We start from the raw sequence: 19,420 nt of genomic DNA on the forward strand, positions 1-19,420 counted from the left end.
GGCCCGGGATAGCAGGTTGAGCAGGCTTAGAATAGAATAGAATAGAAAGTACTTTATTGATCCCTGGGGGAAATTTAGCACCACAGTTCGCTCACAATAGGCAATAATAATAAAAAATATGATTTATATCATATGTATATTATACATATAATATGTGAATAATATAAATATATTCTACATTTAAGTGCAGTCAAGAAGGAACATATGCATTATACAGTCTGATGGCTGTCGGTATGAAGGACATCCTGTGATGTCCTGTGTTGCATTTTGGGAGTCTGAGCCTTCCACTGAATGTGCTCATTCTCTCCGCAAGGTCCGAGTGTAGTGGGTGTTATAAAAGCACGTCTCATCATCAGCCCCAGGTGTGCTGATTGCTGATAGATTGCAGCCGCCAGAGTGACGCGTGCAGGAAATGAGCGACTGTGGGTGTGTCCCGAGGTGCGCCCGGGTCGTGGCAGCGGGGCCCAAAACCAGGAAGCAAACATATTTAACACTTTAAGGCCAAACAAGCTTTAGTGAGGATTATGGCCCAAATCTGATGGATCGCTAATGCTAATCACCATCCATGAGGCGTCACCTCTACCGGAGCATGCTGGGAATTTAGCCCGACTTCCAGGAGGCCCAAGTGGAGACGTCTACCTCTACCTAGCGCCAACTCCCCGCCCTCCGCCCCTTCTCCAATCCCCGCCACTCAGTTTCTATCATGGAAGCTCATTTCTGACGGTAATCTGATTACGCCGCTGAGCCGCTTTGGCGCCCTGCTGTGCTGTCAACTTCACACACACACACACACACACACACACACAACTTGTGTGACATTGTGTGGTGTGTGGAAGGGCGTGGGTGCTGGAAGTGGTGCCGGTGTTCGAGGAGGGTGGAGGGTAACAACTCGAGGAGTCGCGCCGATCGCCGAGGCGTCCGTTCGCCTCCAAACATGTTCCGGAACGCTTGGATCTCTGGTTACCATGTCAACCAGGTGCAGCATTGCTGCCCAGGTGAGGGTTAGTTGGCGTCTTTGTAGATAGTGACCACATGAGCAAAAAATAGCTGAAAATGTGCGAGTGTAGATCTGCGAGAGAAGTGCATGCTGGGGTCAAACGGATTTCATGGGACTTTTATCGTCAAAAGTAGTTAGCAGTGAATTTGCTCGTTGAATAAGTCGATCATTAATTTGCTAAGACATGGAGAAGAATAAGCATGCTCTCTAATCGACGGGAGTGGCCGCACTGCAAAAACTAAAATATTAGTAAGGCTGATATTTGCTTATTTTCTGTCTGATCAATCAATCAATCAATGTTTATTTATATAGCCCTAAATCACAAGTGTCTCAAAGGGCTGATAAGATCATTCTTCTCATTAAGCAGATTGTATGTTAGTGTTTTACTTGTTTTAAGGGTTTTGGTCCTAAATGATGTCCGTAAGATATTACAGCTTGTTGCTGAGATTTGATGAGCTATATTGAGTCAAACATGCTTGAAAGTAGAATATCAACTGTTGCAAAGCTGGGTCATCAACACTCACAAGTAGAAAACTACTTTTTTAAAGTAATCATTTCTTGTTTCAAGCATGTAAAAAAAATCATGATTTTGACACAATTGTGTCTCATAATTAAAACAGATGAGAGCCAAATGGACTTTGCTGTTTTATTTTCAATGAAACAATAGAAAAGACGTACTCATATAGTAGTACAGTTGTTATTATACTTATATATACTTCTTTGAAGGTTAGCTAATTTTACTTGTTTTAAAAAGTCTTGACAAGCCAACATTTTCTTGTTTTATTGGCAGATACATTTGCTTGGTTCCAATAGAATAGCCCTAATTTTAGTTGTTTTTTTCCCCTGTTTTTGAACACTGACTTTTTGCAGTGTAGTAGCGCGATACGTTTACTTTAGTAACTTTTTGGACGGATTGTACTTGTCACAGTAGTTTTATTGCAACGTACTTTGTATTTTGTGTGAATAAGAAACACTGCTTTTACTTTGTAATATTGAGTTAAATTCCGATCGCTGCATTCATTGATATCATGCAACTCCCTATAGTGATAGTGTTTTATCACCTGCTTCTTCTGTGCTCAGCCACATATGTTTCTACCTGACTTTTATTATGTGTGCATGTGTGTGGGCGAGGGGAAAGGGGGTGTTTACCTTGATTATGTAATGAGGGAGGCATTTTTTTTGTTTGTTTTTAATGTTTTTAAATGTAAACCACCATGTGCTACATTTTATATGTATGAAAAGTGATATACAAATAAAGTTTGATTAGTTTAATATAATCATTTGGTCACTTCTTGCAAAAACGTGGGCTGGGTCACATGACCGTTGCTAAATCAGCGTGATGTTTGACTCAATCATTTCTACAACTCTTAGTTGTTTTTTGTGTGGTTGGAGCTCATACATGTTGGTCACAAAAAACATTCATGAATTTTGGTTCTTTTATGAGTTTATTTATGCGTCTACTGAGAATTTGACCAAATCTGCTCGGTCAAAAGTATACATACACTCCATTTGACCAATCGAACAGAGTCTGGCGTTCACATCACTATGTTTTCAGCTAACACTAGCTCTGTTATAACGTCTTAAGTAAGTGTAAAATGTGTATTTTCTGTCTCTACCTCTCTCTCTCACACACACATTTGTTTTAAATATAATTTGATTTCAAAATAAATGGCAATTATTTGTATAATAGTGGAGGTCCTTAGGGATATTTTCGTTTACTTTTGTCTAAAAGCGCCAAATTTGGCACAGGTGTAGCTCAGGGCATACTTAAATGATTTAGCTAGGGCCATACTTGCCAACCTTGAGACCTCCGATTCGGATTTTGGGAGTTGGGGGGTGGGGCGGTGGCGTGATTAAGAGGGGTGCCTTATAATTCACCAACTCGAGAATTTCATATATGTAGATATATATATATATATGTATGTATGTATGAAATACTTGACTTTCTGTAAATTGTAGCTATATATATTTATTTTATAATATATATATATATAAATAAAAGAAATAGTTGAATTTCCGACGGCACCTATCAAATACACAATAATAAAAACACAGTTGTTCTACTAACTGTACTGTGCTTGCTGGTTACTAAAAAACAACAACACTTACCTTTCACTATTTGAGTAACCTCTGTTCTGCCATTTGCGTTTTGGCGAGCGATCTCTGAATCCAAGAACATCCTTCACGGATTTGTTGTAGAAATCCGCAAATGAGAAGGGGATGTTGCTTCCAGCTATCAGTGTAGCCATCTTTGTTTCAGCATAAGTTACAACCATCGGGTCTCCATTTTGCGAGGTGGGCCATATAATACTGGGTTGTGAACGATGCTGCGCTGTGGACGCTTTGTGCTTCGCTGACTGACCGTTCATGGCTGAGTATATCCGTTGGGCCGCCGTGTTCAATGGAGAAGTCTGTTCTACAAAATTTACAGGCGACATACCTCTTCCCCTTCAAACTCTCTTGGATAAACTGAAATTCTTGTTTCCAATCGTTCTAGAACTTGCAAGCGTATGTCTTCATTTTGCTCGTCGACGGTGTGCTATATTGGGTTGGAGCCAATAACTAGGCGAGGTGATGAAGTTACGTCTCTTTACTGTGGGCTTCAGAACAGACTCCCTAATGCATGTTCCTTGACTGCACTTAAATGTAAAATATATTTACATGCTGTTCTATTTACAGTAAATGGCAGTATTGTCCTGTTTAAGAGGGTCACAACATTGAGTCAGGTCTTTTTTGGAGCTGGAGGGGGCGTGACCTCCAACCTGAATTTCGGGAGATTTTCGGGAGAAAATTTGTCCCGGCAGGTTTTCAGGAGAGACGCTGAATTCCGGGAGTCTCCCGGAAAATTCGGGAGGGTTAGCAAGTGTGGCTAGGGCGCCCGCGCCGGTGACCTTTGAAATTGCCACAGCGGCCAATCAAATATGGCCGCCACTTGTAATAGCTTTTGTCGCTAACATTTGAAACAGATGAGCTACAAATGTAAACTTGGTGTCTATTTCATGTGTTTTCACAATTTGAAATGTGTCGAAATGCTCATTTTTATTTTTGAGTGTGTCTTGACAGCTGATTTGCATATTTCCAAGTGGCGATTTGCTATTCTGAAGACATTGGACGTAACTTGGGCATTGTTATGAGTAAAACCTGGTGCAACATGGCTATGTTGTTAATATGGCAATGAAAGTGCTCTAATAAATAAATGATCATAAATCTGATCATTCTAGAATGTTTGGAACACATTTGGATGCGCGAGTTGTCACCCCGAGATGCTGCAGGACCAAGACAAGGCAGGATTGCAGGTAGGAGCTTGTTTAATACAAAAAGGTAAAAGAACACTGAAAAAAAGGAAAAGAAACGGCGTGCCTACGCACGTGAAGCTAATGCTAAACTATAGCATGCAGCTACAAGAGTAGTGTGCCGAATGCACGGAAGCTAAGGCGGAACTTAGCAAGCAGTACAACAAATAGCGTGCCGAGCGCACGGAAGCTACGACGTGACTTAGCAAGGTAAATACAAATCTGAGAAACAAACGTGACTGTTGGGTGTAGCAAACCAACCATCCAGGATGAACACAGGTAGCAGGCAGGTTTAAATACTCAAACAATAATCATAAACAGGTGTGCGTCAAAAAGCCAGTGCAGGTGGAACAAATGAAGTAACCATGGAGACCAGATGAAACAGGAAGTGCTCAAACTAAGGGATCGGAAGACTCCAAAAATAATCAAAACACACAAAAGGACTCAAGGACCCGACCTCGGATAAGCGGAAGATGATGGATGGATGGATGGAACAACAACTATGTCTGATCCGGGAGGCGGATCGGGACAATGTTTCTGATGCTCAAAAAATCGAAAATAGTTTGTCAATAAGTATCAAAAGTTAAGGTACACGTAATTTTTACATAGCCGCCATCTTGGAAATATGGTGATTGGGTGTCCAGACACACCCAAACATAAAGAGGATTTTTCCATCATATTTTAACTGTCAAAAAACATGAAATAGACACCAAGTTTGTATTTGTAGCTCATCTGGTTGAAATGGAGAAGCAAAAGCGTGTCCAGGTGGTGGCCATATTGGATCAGCCGCTGTGGCGACCCCAAAGGTCACCGGCGCGGGCGTCCCAGCCAAATCGAATTTGGCGCTTTTAGACTTAAGTGAAGGAACACACCCTCAAATCTCCCTAAGGGCCGCCACTAGAAGAAGGTGTTTGTTCTTTTGACCATCCTGTTTCCCAACTCTAGTTTCTATCGCCAGGATTCTATTTTTTACCCGAGAACTCTATTCTTAGACAAAAGTCCCAGTCGTGGCTAAGCTTGCCTCCCTGCCGCTGCCAGTCTTCAGCGTCTTTTTTTCATTGGCAACCTGCAGACGTTTCCGGGGAAAGCTGAACTGAGGTGACGTGTGCGGGGCTTTCCAGCCAGCACATTCTCAGGATTGCTCCGACATGATCACTTCTGCCCACTAGAGGATTTCACACTCTTATTTATTTTTTGAGCCCTCAGGCTTCCTCCCACCTCCAAGGACATGCACCTGGGGATAGGCCCCTCCCACCTCCAAAGACATGCACCTGGGGATAGGCCCCTCCCACCTCCAAAGACGTGCACCTGGGGATAGGCCACTCCCACCTCCAAAGACATGCACCTGGGGATAGGCCCCTCCCACCTCCAAGGATATGCACCTGGGGATAGGCCCCTCCCACCTCCAAAGACATGCACCTGGGGATAGGCCCCTCCCACCTCCAAAGACATGCACCTGGGGATAGGCCCCTCCCACCTCCAAAGACACGCACCTGGGGATAGGCCCCTCCCACCTCCAAAGACATGCACCTGGGGATAGGCCCCTCCCACCTCCAAAGACACGCACCTGGGGATAGGTTGATTGGCAAGACTAAATGGTCCCTAGTGTGTGAATGTTGTCTGTCTATCTGTGTTGGCCCTGTGATGAGGTGGCGACTTGTCCAGAGTGTACCCACGCCTTCCGCCAGAATGAAGCTGAGATAGGCTCCAGCACCCCCCGTGACCCCAAAAAGGACAAGCGGTAGAAAATGGATGGATGGACTATACTTGTGTTGATTCTTTTAACAGCAGGCCAAGGGATTTAAAAGCAGATTTGTTGTGTTGGCGTCTGCGACGGTAACACAATCTGTCTGCAATAAAACGGGAAACAAGTTGAGAACAGGCGTCCGTGCTCATTGTACACATGACATGCACTTTGTCATGTGACCTTAACACCTGGCTTCTCTTGTACAAACCAATCACTGACTCTATGACTCAACATTTGTAGCTTCTTTTACCTCTTCATCAGCCCTCAAGATAAAGTCTGTGCAAGAGTTGTTATTTTACAACGGGCGAAAATAGCTACCATGGCAACCCTCATTCAATCCTTCATCTTGACAGGTTGCAGCTCGGCCGTAGTATAAAGTTGCAGAGTGACCTGCAAGGAATGTCAGATTGCACACATTTGATTCTACACATCTTTTGCTTCTGCATTTAACAAAATAAAAGAAGATCAGACAATTAACTTCAATTCCGGACTACATGGTGGAGTCTATATTTTTAGTATTTTTACTAATATTCGTTGTGGGTCTGAATCTCAACACATCTCTATAGTCCAGGGGTCGGCAACCCACTGCTCCGGAGCCACATGCGGCTCTTTGAACTCTCTGATGTGGCTCAGTTGCATTCTAACCCTAATCCCCCCCCCATTTTTCCGGGAAGTTTCCGGATTTCATTGCCTCTCCCAGAAATCTCCCGAGGATAACATTTTCAGATTTTCCCCCGGACAACAATATTGAGGGCGTGCTGTGATGGCAACGCTTTACGCCTTTAATGTCGTCGCGTCCATTTTCATAGCATGCTATCTAAGTGCCGCCCGGTCACATGTAGTGTGCGGCTACTGTCGACACGCGCCAGTGATTGCAAGGCATACTTGCTCAACAGCCATATAGGTTATACTGAGGGTTGTGATGTAAACAACTTTAACACTCTTACTAATATGCGCCACACTGTAAATCCCACACCAAACAAAAATGACAAACACATTTCGGGAAAACATCCGCACTGTAACACAACATAAACACAACAGAACATATGCATCCCTAACTTTTCCGGGCTACATTATACATTATACGGGGTTTGGTGGTAGCGGGGTGTATAATGTAGCCCGGAAGAGTTAGTGATGCATGGGATTCTGGGTATATGTTCTGTTGTGTTTATGTTGTGTTACGATGTGGATGTTCTCCCGAAATGTTTGTCATTCTTGTTTGGTGTGGGTTCACAGTGTGACGCATATTAGTAAGAGTGTTAAAGTCGTTTAAACGGGCACCTTCAGTGTGACCTATATGGTTGTTGAACAAGTGTGCCTTGCAGTCACTTGCGTGTGTCTGCAGAAGCCACATAAAACGTGGGTTGGCAAGCTGTCTGTTATGGTGGTAGAGGCGCACTATAGACTCATCACCATCATAGCACGCCTTTAGCATTGTTGTTCGGGCGAAAATCAGCAGAGGTCCGTAAGAATAGTCGCCCTGAATTTCGGGAGTCTCCCAAGAAAATCGGGATGGTTGCCAAATTTGATGTTGTCAAGAGGTTTTTATATAAAACTTGCGGGCCGCACTAATATGAAACTTTCATATTAAGGTGCGGGCCGCGTGTCTGAGACCCCTGGTTTATACATAGCACAAAGCAAAAAATAACTTTGTACGTTGGTTATTTCATTTTACGTTTCAAAAGAGTTTTGTGGCTCCCATTGTTTTCTTTATTTTGTGAAACGGGTCAAAATGGCTCTTTGAGTGGTAAAGGTTGCCGACCCCTGCTATAGTTTGTCCTAAACCAGGCAAGCAAACACACTTAAAAGTAACCTTGGAGAGTCTTTAATCTTAATAACAGACTGACTCCGAGATACAGTAACTCAGTCTTCAAGTTTCACTGACAAACTTTCCTTTCTAACAGCATCTTATAACTTCCCTTGTCTCTTTAGTTACGCTTGGTTATTGTTACTGATCATTTGGAGAAAAAAAAACATTCTCAAGATGAGGAACATTTTTGCATTCAGATTGTTGATAATAATGTCCAACTGACTCAAACTCCAAAAAAACAAGGTAACAATATGTACTGTAGAAACCTGATACCATCATGTGAACAACTTTCGCTGTGGTGCGGGTTCCCGGGGCCAACAAGGAAGGACATGGCTTTGAGCAGTTTTGACTTTCTTTATTTTCCAATAAGAAAAGTGTTTTTCGGGTTGCTTTTCAGTCGCCCGCGTCGTCTGCCTCTCGCTTTCACTCTCTTCCGGGTTGCATGCGCTTCGTCTCGTTCTGTCATTGTCTCTCTGCTTCTCTCCCCGACGTATTTGTGCGTGCAACGATACGAACATGTAAAAAAAGATTTGTCTGCAGTTAAAGTTAAAGTACCGCTGATAGTCACACACACACACCAGGTGTGGTGAAATTTACCCTCTGCATTTGACCCATGACCCTTGATCACCCCCTGGGAGGTGAGGGGAGCAGTGAGCAGCATCCGTGGCCGCGCTCAGGGATCGTTTTGGTGTTTTAACCCCCAATTCCAACCCTTGGTACTGAGTGCCAAACAGGGAGTCCCATTTTTATAGTCTTTGGTATCTCAGGGCGGACCCTCTAACCACAAGGGCACTGAGCAAGTCTGACAGGTTGAGTATAAGGAAAGAACATTTTTTTTTCCTTATATTCTCCACTAGTTGGCGCCCTGCAGCCACTCGCACTGGTGTTGGCATTGACACCATGGACAATGGAATTTCTATCACGAGTTGTAATTGAAAGTTCATGTTTTTGCAGGACTTAAGTTGTCAGAAGTATTTTTGCCTTCAAATAAGTTATTGTACCGCAAGGAAGACCCAGGGCACGTTAGGGAGTCAGACTCCCCACAATGTGTCATGGGTCTTCCTCGTGGCCTCCTACCGGTCGGACGTGGCCTTAACCATGAATTGATTAACGTGGACCCCGACTTAAGCAAGTTGAAAAAGTTATTGGTGTGTTACCATTCAGTGGTCAGTTGTACAAAATACGTTCTGTACTGTGCAATCTACGAATAAAAGTTTCAATCAATCAATCAATAACGCCTCCACAGAGAAGCGTCCGGGGGGGCATTTGGTTCCATCTCATTTGGCTCCTCTCGATGTTGAGGAGCGTGGCTTTACTTTCAACTGGAATGACAGACCCTTTCTCTAAGGGAGCCTCGCCACCTGACGGAGGAAAGTCATTTCGACTGCCAAGTCTTAACATTACTGATAACTTATTTGAAGAAGGAAAAAATTCTTCTGACAACTAAGTTTTTGCTAAATCGTGAACTTTTACCTAATAGTAAGTGATGAAAAGTCCATTATTGTTGGCTACGCATTCTGACTACTTACAACGCTATGGATGTCATTTAGCTCAGTGTCACTTCTTGAGGAACAACATGATTTTGCAAGATACCTCATACATTTTAACTTCTTCCAGTAACATTTCAAACCCCAGCAAGAAATGTGTGTATGATAGCTATAATATAATTGTGTGTCTGCAGGACTTGGATCAGAGGCTCCGAGCAAACTTTGCAGCTCGACTTCATTGCCAACCGAAGCACTGAGGTAACAACTCACTTCCAGAGAGAAAGAGCTTGTCTTAGGTTTTATACATTCTTGTGGTTTTGCTGGATCATCAAAATTACTCTGTGTCAGCACAGAAAGCTTTAAGCCATCACACCCAGTCAGCGTTAAAATGCTAATCCCAAGACACAAAGCCTCTTCTGCATGCTGTTTTTGTTGATTCCTGCTGTTCATAACAAGCAAACATCACCACGTGCATTTCTGTAGTTTCATAACATGTATGCACAGGACACAATGTAATGTGGGGCTTGGGATCAAGGAAAGGCTGCCATGAATCAAGTAACTTGTATTGGATAGCACATATCAGGACAAGTTGACCTAGTTCTTGACCTGGATTATGATTGAGGAGACATCTTAACCTGCCGTCGCCCTTTCACCTAGTCCTTTTTAGCTCGCTAGTCAAGAGTTGTTTGTTGTGATGTCCTCTGAGCAGCCAAGTCTGCAGTTTGACGTTGTCTTCTGGTGTCTTGTTTAGTTTTCAGAGTGATTTCTCCTTGACTTCCAAGACCGCTTTGGTCAAGAGTGTTTCGGACACAGATGCCAAACTTCTGGTCGTTCTCCCCAAGGGTGCGCAGTAGTTTCTTTGAATCAACCGTGCAACCTCTTTTTTGCGGCAATGTGTGTTTGATTGATAGGATTGTTTAAATATTCACAGTTTCAGAGCTGAAGAAGTACTTTGAGGGAGATTCCCCAGAAGATTTAGAAATGAACAGGTATACTACTCCTCAACTTCTTACTTTGCAAGTGTGCTTGCAACACTGACAGACTTCATCTGTAAAACAGGAAGGAGAGGATCGCACGGCGCCTAGAGGGCATCAAAGGGGACCCTCCACTGGCTCTGGCGCCTGGAGGCTTGGTTGCCAACAGGATGCTGGAGGACGACCCCCCAAGGTACACCAGGGCTTCGGACCCTTGTGAGCCATGTGTGACGGGTAAGACGATGATTTTGTCGGAAATGTTGTTACGAGCGGAAATTTGACGGCGTCTTGGCTTGTTATCACAGTGAGGCGCTTCAGTCAAGAGGAGCTTGATGCTCCCCAAAAGCAGGTGATATCACCACAGAGGCAGACCAAAGGGGGCCGCCCGGTTACGCTGTCCCAATCGTCTACACCCCCATCATCCCCCTCTGACCCAAACAGCCTGAGCTCCAAGGCAGAGCGCATCGCTCGCTACAAAGCAGAGCGCCGCCGGCAGCTATCGGAGCGATACGGCATCCTGCTGGACCAGGAGGTAGACATTGATTACGTGCCACACTACCGCTCCAGACTTGATGCCTCTGACAGACAAATGTCCGGGAGGCGGGACGGACCAGAAGTGGAGGTGACAGAACAGGGTGAAACCCGGGTGCCGTACCGCTCTGGTGTGGGCACAGTTTACATGAGGACTCACCCGAATGCTGTACCCGACGACACACTCATCCCAACCAGCAAAGCTGCTTCCCAAGGGGGCAGAATCTCAGAGCGGGAACAAGTGATGAACATGGAGAACTACCGGAGAGGCGGCGCTCAGGATCAACCTTCTCGAACGAGGGCCGAGGATCAGCATCATGTGCCTCGTCCTCAACAGCAGCAATTTCCACCTCACCACTACCAGCACCACGCAGATGCAACCCACAGTGAGCCAAGCCCCGCCCCCAACGGGAACTACAGCGTGGCAGCGGTGCCCGGCTCACCTCGCACTGCCCGCCGGGCCTCACTGCCGCCTGCCCGCCACGGCATCTCACCTGGGGATTTGTTCATCGAGCAGCAGGCGCAGAGCATCCTCAACAGGCAGGGGTGAGTCTACTGCTTGGGATTCAGCTTGTGAAGCAGGGCTTTGGATCCCAATGAAATATCTCAAGTGGAACACAAGCATTTACACTCATTTTCCATAATAGTTCCTTGCTTAGTGGGGGGAACCTTCTGCTTTTACTCAGACAACAGCCCAACCTAAACAGTCAGAAAATACTCTTGACCAGCACAAAAAAAGGATGAAACATGGACAAAACATGCACCCCTGGCCTTCTGTGCCATTATCTTTCTTAACAAAATAATCTGCATGGTTGCACTCTTATTACACACAATGTTGGAAACCCACATGTCTTCTATGGATCTTGAAATTTCTCACACAAAACAATTGCTGGGATGTTAATGACATCCTATCCGGCTCACGTCCCGCCCAATGACTACGTGTGGTGGTCAAGGTAGCTCTGTTCTCAATGGGTACTGGGTTTCATTTAGCCTTCCCCGAAAAAAACAATTCCTTCTGCTTGTGTTGTTTTATGGCTGTAGGAATCGTTTAAATCGCGAAAAGGATAAACGTTTCTTCAGAGTTCCTCGAGAAGTAATTAAAATGGGGAAGAAGAGTGCAAAATATGATGTCCCGACAAAGAAAGCATGCAGCTCACACTCCAGTCCAAGGGAGCAGAGTCGAAGAATGCATGCGTTTGCAGTGATCAATACGGTAAAAGTTGGTTCGCTCGACTTTTACGTTCAGAATTTCCTATTGACGTAGTATCTTGATAATATTTGTATTCCTTAAACACATGTTTGCTCCGAGTGTTTCGAAGAGCAACAACTACAAACCCCGTTTCCATATGAGCTGGGAAAGTGTCTTAAATGTAAATATAAACAGAATACAATGATTTGCAAATCCTTTTCAACCCATATTCAGTTGAATATGCTACAAAGACAACATATTTGATGTTCAAACTCATAAACTTAATTATTTTTTTTGCAAATAATAATTAACTTTGAATTTCATGGCTGCAACACGTGCCAAAGTAGTTGGGAAAGGGCATGTTCACCACTGTGTTACATCACCTTTTCTTTTAACAACACTCAATAAACATTTGGGAACTGAGGAGAGACATTTTTGAAGCTTTTCAGGTTTTATGTACAGCTTAAGTTGTTCAACAGTCCGGTGTCTCCATTGTGGTATTTTACGCTTCATAATGCGCCACACATTTTCCATGGGAGACATGTCTGGACTGCAGGCGGGCCAGGAAAGTACCCGCACTCTTTTACTACAAAGCAACGCTGTTGTAACACGTGGCTTGGCATTGCTTTGCTGAAATAAGCAGGGGCGTCCATGATAACGTTGCTTGGAGGACAACATATGTTGCTCCAAAACCTGTATGTACCTTTCAGCATTAATGGTGCCTTCACAGATGTGTAAGTTACCCATGCCTTGGGCACTAATGCACCCCCATACCATCACACATGCTGGCTTTTACACTTTGCGCCTATAACAATCCGGATGGTTTTTTTCCTCTTTGTTACGGAGGACACCACGACCACAGTTTCCAAATATAATTTGTAATGTAGACTCGCTTACGTGTAGTCATTTCTCCAGATTCTCTGAACCTTTTGATGATTTTACGGACCGTAGATTGTAAAATCCCTAAATTCCTTGCATGACCATGGATGAAGTACTGGCTGTCCAGAGTCGGGACCCAGGATGGACCGCTCGTCGGGACCCAGGATGGACCGCTCGCCTGTGTATCGGTTGGGGACATCTCTACGCTGCTGATCCGACTCCGCTTGGATGGTTTCTTGTGGACGGGACTCTCGCTGCTGTCTTGGATCCGCTTTGAACTGAACTCTCGCGGCTGTGTTGGATCCACTATGGATTGAACTTTCACAGTATCATGTTAGACCCGCTCGACATCCATTGCTTTCGGTCCCCTAGAGAGGGGGGGGGGGAATGGGGTTGCCCACTTCTGAGGTCCTCTCCAAGGTTTCTCATAGTCATCATTGTCACCGGCGTCCCACTGGGTGTGAGTTTTCCTTGCCCTTATGTGGGTTCTTCCGAGGATGTCGTAGTGGTTTGTGCAGTCCTTTGAGACATTTGTGATTTAGGGCTATATAAATAAACGTTGATTGATTGAATAGCTCGTTGAGAAATGTTGTTCTAAAACTGTTTGACAATTTGCTTACAAATTGGTGACCGTTGCCACATCCTTGTTTGTGAAAGACTGAGCATTTTTTGGGAAGCTGTTTTTATAGCCAATCATGGCACCCACCTGTTCCCAATTAGCCTGCACACCTGTGGGATGTTCCAAATAAGTGTTTGATGAGCATTCCTCAACTTTATCAGTAGTTATTGCCACCTTTCCCAACTTCTTTGTCACGTGTTGCTGGCATCAAATTCTAAAGTTAATGATTATTTGCAAAAAAAAAAAAAAAGTTTATGAGTTTGAACATGAAATATGTTGTCTTTGTAGCATATTCAACTGAATATGGCTTGAAAAGGATTTGCAAATCATTGTATTCTGTTTATATTTACATTTAACACAATTTCCCAACTCATATGGAAACGGGGTTTGTATTTTGATAAAGACGGGGAAAAACAGTCTACTCTTGAACGACGCTTGCAACAGCAATAAACACGGCTGCAGACGTGAAGTTAAATCGTGAAATGCAACTTTACCTGAGCAAAAAGGATGCATATTGATCCGGGAGAGTCTTGATACCAATTACCGTGACTCAGCTCCACACAAAGACCTTGTAGACCTCCATGCTTTTCCAAGTTTCCATCTGTTTTGTCGTGTAGAATGATGTCTGGAGCACATTCGTTCGACGTATAAACCTTGATATCACTCAGAAAATATATTTTTGATAAGGTATAGGGACTGGATTCCATTGCATATCTTAATTTTTTAGCTCAAATCTACTTTTTGCAGGAAGATTTAAGTCTCTTTTGCACTCAGATAGTTTTTCCACGCTGCTTGCTGTACAACAGCCATCTTATCTTAGTCGACCACTACTGGTTTTCACTCTCGGGAAGAAGTCACGTGTCCGAGTACAAGTAATTCACTGTATCTTGAGGGGCTTTCACCGATTCACTTCCAAATGAAGTACACACCTTTGGTAGACTGTTTCTCACATGTGTGGAACATGTGAGAAACATGGCCGCTATCAATCAAATTGTACTTTCAGGAGCAGGGGCAGGACTCATTTTCCAAAAGTCATTGACCATGTGTCTTTCCTTGTTTTTCACATGACTGTATACTTCATGAATTGTGACCTTGGCCTGAATTAGGATTGAGGGCCTGATTGACTAAAGGTTTGCGTGTACTAAAACACATGCCAACTTGATAACACACACAGCTGATCTGCTAAAGACGTGCAAAATGGATTGTGTCGGTTAGGTGAGCGTGTCTTCATTCATATGCAAAATATCAATCAATCAATCAATCAATGTTTACTTATATAGCCCTAAATCACTAGTGTCTCAAAGGGCTGCACAAACCACTACGACATCCTCGGTAGGCCCACATAAGGGCAAGGAAAACTCACACCCAGTGGGACATCGGTGACAATAATGACCCAGTGGGACGTCGGTGACAATGATGACTATGAGAACCTTGGAGAGGACGAAAGCAAGGATGTCGAGCGGGTCTAACATGATACTGTGAAAGATCAATCCATAATGGATCCAACACAGTCGCGAGAGTCCAGTCCAAAGTGGATCCAACACAGCAGCGAGAGTCCCGTTCACAGCGGAGCCAGCAGGAAACCATCCCAAGCGGAGGCTGATCAGCAGCGCAGAGATGTCCCCAGCCGATACACAGGCGAGCAGTACAAATATACAGTGATCATCAGAATCCCCACAATACTGTGGGTGGAAAATGCAAATATATTAAACCGCATGCACACCGTTTTGGGTGCACTATTTTGCGTTTCATTTAGCATGTTTGAAAATAACGTCTTGTGGAAGGAGTCTTGTTCACGAGTGGGGCAAGAGTGGATGGTGAGATGGACAGGTGGATCGGTGCGGCGTCTTCAGTAATGCGGACGCTGTATCGATCTGTTGTGGTGAAGAAGGAGCTGAGCCGGAGGGCAAAGCTCTCAATTTACCGGTCAATCTACGTTCCCATCCTCACCTATGGTCATGAGCCTTGGGTTATGACCGAAAGGACAAGATCACGGGTACAAGCGGCCCAAATGAGTTTGGGTCTCTCCCTTAGAGATAGGGTGAGAAGCTCTGCCATCCGGGAGGAACTCAAAGTAAAGCCGCTGTTCCTCCACATGGAGAGGAGCCAGATGAGGTGGTTCGGGCATCTGGTCAGGATGCCACCCGAACGCCTCCCTGGGGAGGTGTTTAGGGCACATCCAACCGGTATTATTCAATAAATATATTTATAAAGGATTTTTGAATTGTTGCTATTTTTAGAATAGTTAAAAAAAAAATCTAACGTACCTTTTGGCATACCGTCAAGTATCCCCAGGGGTACACATACCTCCATTTGAGAACCTCTGTCCTATATGATAAAAAGTTCTTGAATAATGCATTTTTTGCGTCTTTAGCACAGTAGAGCATCTTCAGTGGTAAAAAAAGTAAAAGTTGTGTCAATGTAGATACACTGCACGACTGCTTCTAAAATGCCCATAAAAACTGGTAGATGTCTCCTGCCTGTTTGAAAACAGAAAAATGCCACAGGTAAGAGCATGATTACATGAATGTGCAGCAAATAATTGTGTGATGCACCGCATGGTACACGCAAAAATCCCTACTTGAATAAAGCGGTCTGCAAAAATTTGCAATGGCGCAGACATCCATTGTAGATCATACACAACACGCCCACTGGTACACCTTATTTTACATATTTCACATGGCAGGTATTTTTAATCGATCTTAGTAAATCAGGCCCTCAGTGTTCTAAATCTTTGGGTTACCGGGTAGCTCAATTGTCTGACTGAACTGTGATGGCAGTGTGTGGATATTTCTAGAACTGCTAAAGGTCACAGTCCAAGACAGAAACTTGAAGGGTATTAATTTCTCTCGTTGCTCAGAGAGGGAAATGCTGCTACACGCTAACTCGCTGGCAAACAGGTGACTGCAAGGGAACAAGTGATCTGTCGTCTCGCCTCGACTACTGTAACGTATTATTTTCGGGTCTCCCCATGTCTAGCATTAAAAGATTACAGTTGGTACAAAATGCGGCTGCTAGACTTTTGACAAGAACAAGAAAGTTTGATCACATTACGCCTGTACTGGCTCACCTGCACTGGCTTCCTGTGCACTTAAGATGTGACTTTAAGGTTTTACTACTTACGTATAAAATACTACACGGTCTAGCTCCATCCTATCTTGCCGATTGTATTGTACCATATGTCCCGGCAAGAAATCTGCGTTCAAAGGACTCCGGCTTGTTAGTGATTCCCAAAGCCCAAAAAAAGTCTGCGGGCTATAGAGCGTTTTCCGTTCGGGCTCCAGTACTCTGGAATGCCCTCCCGGTAACAGTTCGAGATGCCACCTCAGTAGAAGCATTTAAGTCTCACCTTAAAACTCATTTGTATACTCTAGCCTTTAAATAGACTCCCTTTTTAGACCAGTTGATCTGCTGTTTCTTTTCTTTTTCTTCTATGTCCCACTCTCCCCTGTGGAGGGGGTCCGGTCCGATCCGGTGGCCATGTACTGCTTGCCTGTGTATCGGCTGGGGACATCTCTGCGCTGCTGATCCGCCTCCGCTTGGGATGGTTTCCTGCTGGCTCCGCTGTAAACGGGACTCTCGCTGCTGTGTTGGATCCGCTTTGGACTGGACTCTCGCGACTGTGTTGGATCCATTGTGGATTGAACTTTCACAGTATCATGTTAGACCCGCTCGACATCCATTGCTTTCCTCCTCTCTAAGGTTCTCATAGTCATTATTGTCACCGACGTCCCACTGGGTCATTATTGAAACCGATGTCCCACTGGGTGTGAGTTTTCCTTGCCCTTATGTGGGCCTACCGAGGATGTCGTGGTGGTTTGTGCAGCCCTTTGAGACACTAGTGATTTAGGGCTATATAAGTAAACATTGATTGATTGATTGATAATTCATTTTCACTAATGTCTAATTCATAATTTAAGGTCCAGCTTAACAAAACAGTTACCAATAATGATTAGAAGTATGATGTTATCCATGGCCTTTGTGCCTGGTCAACTGGTGTGTCAACATACAGTAGACTCAGAGATGCACTAACTCAGTCTTCAAGTTGCACTGACTAACGCTTGGTTATTGTTACTGTTCATTTGGAAGAAAAAAAAACATTCTCAAGATAAGGAACATTTTTGCATTCAGATTGTTGACAATAATGTCCAACTGACTCAAACTCCAAAAAAACAAGGTAACAATATGTACTGTAGAAACCTGATACCATCATCTTTACTAATACTCGTGGGTCTGAATCTCAACACATCTCTATAGTCTGTCCTAAACCAGGCAAGCATACACACTTAAAAGTAACCTTGGAGAGTCTTTATATCTTAATAACAACGGCCAATTGAGTCTAACCCCGAACCGAGAAAGTCAGCGTCTTACTTGCTGTAGAATCTAAGTGTCTTTGTCCATTCTTTCCTCCAAGAATCCGAGTAAGAGATCATTTATCCAGCGATGAAAGGATGCAGAGGCCTCCTGAGTGGAGCGCAGACAGACCTCACAGACATCGTACTCAAGAGATCCTGCTTCCGCACTGCCCAGAACCCGACCAACAAAGGACTATTTCTCAGCCTCTGTACAGATCTAATAGAGAGTACCAACACCCTCATCCTGCCCAAGAGTATCAGCACCCTCACCCTGCCTCTGAACACCAGAACCAGCTGGTCATGCCTGGTCCCCCAGAGTTACAACATCGAAGGAGAGTAACCGCCGACCAGATCTATGCCGCCCACAGGGAGGCCAGGTTGGAGGCTCGCAAAGCCTTGAAAGAAGAAGTCCAAACAGAAGGTCTACTGAAAAGCAGGAAAGCCGTGTTACCCTCAGAAATCCGTCGCAGGGAGAAGACTATTGACGAACCTCACAGGGTTCAAAATGAACATATTGAATGGCAAAACTACAGCCCAGAACAGAGAGGAGCGAGTCGCAGTGAGGAAAACTGGGACGTGCTACGAGAGTCAGGTTGCGAGCGGAGTATTGAGAAAATCAGAGAGAGAGGGAGGCATCGTCATTCAGGCCACGAGACTCATGAGGACAGTGTGTTGAGATGTTCAGAAGCTGCTAGCCATCCAGAGTCACCAGTACAGCATCTTCAGGTGGACACCAGAACTAGACAGCGAGATCCTCAAATTATACAACAAGATTTTCAGAGACAGCACCAGCCTGATCCTTTAAGGCTGTCTCAGGAGCCAAAACAGGAACAGGATGAGATCGAAAGACAAAAACATGTTTTGAGAGAGAAGATTCAAAGGCATCAGGATCAGTCAGGCCGGTCAAGAAGTGACTCTGCGCAACAGGATCAGTCAGGCTGGTCAAGAAGCGACTCTGCGCAACAGGATCAGTCAGGCCGGTCAAGAAGTGACTCTGCGCAACAGGATCAGTCAGGCCGGTCAAGAAGTGACTCTGCGCAACAGGATCAGTCAGGCCGGTCAAAAAGTGACTCTGCGCAACAGGATCAGTCAGGCCGGTCAAAAAGCGACTCTGCGCAACAGGATCAGTCAGGCCGGTCAAAAAGCGACTCTGCTGTTTACCTCCAGAAGGGTTCATCTCTACCTCAGGCTAAACACAAAATTTCTGAGGCGAGCGGAGGACCCAAACCTAAGACCAGAACACGCTCCATGTCAGACATCGGCATAAGTCAGCATTCCGTCATGTTCCACATGGAGAGGGCTGCCGCCACCCGAGAGACTTCCAGGGCCGTCCTAGAGTCAGGGGCAGCAAATGGCGAGATGGGCACCCTGGACACCCGGGTGTCGGTGGCCCAGCTGAGACACTCATACCTTGAAAATGCCAACAGAAAGCCTGAGCTGTAGGTCCACCGGCATGGACGCTCACTCACCGCTAACTCTGCTTTTGGATGCTACTAAAATCCAAACATTAGAAAGTCCCACGGGGGTAAGACCTCTGCC

General features: G+C 44.8%; 1 protein-coding gene across 9 annotated transcripts in view; it reads left to right on the top strand.

Moving 5' to 3' along the window:
* Positions 1-19,420, top strand: part of LOC133567945 (supervillin-like) — a 120,087-nt gene that overhangs the window by 25,816 nt on the left and 74,851 nt on the right. For 3 of the 9 annotated variants that reach the window (XM_061919574.1, XM_061919575.1, XM_061919576.1), the window contains exons 1-7: positions 820-995; positions 9,529-9,592; positions 10,086-10,177; positions 10,266-10,323; positions 10,394-10,542; positions 10,614-11,385; positions 17,941-19,320. In XM_061919574.1, the coding sequence (XP_061775558.1) occupies positions 935-995; positions 9,529-9,592; positions 10,086-10,177; positions 10,266-10,323; positions 10,394-10,542; positions 10,614-11,385; positions 17,941-19,320 (2,576 nt within the window). In that variant the 5' untranslated portion in view covers positions 820-934. Of the gene's footprint in view, positions 1-819; positions 996-4,218; positions 4,294-9,528; positions 9,593-10,085; positions 10,178-10,265; positions 10,324-10,393; positions 10,543-10,613; positions 11,386-17,940; positions 19,321-19,420 lie in introns of those variants that run through there. The other 6 variants (XM_061919571.1, XM_061919573.1, XM_061919578.1 and 3 more) reach the window with 4 other exon arrangements.

Source organism: Nerophis ophidion, linkage group LG14 (assembly GCF_033978795.1).
Source record: "Nerophis ophidion isolate RoL-2023_Sa linkage group LG14, RoL_Noph_v1.0, whole genome shotgun sequence".
In the NCBI taxonomy this organism is placed as follows: domain Eukaryota; kingdom Metazoa; phylum Chordata; class Actinopteri; order Syngnathiformes; family Syngnathidae; genus Nerophis; species Nerophis ophidion.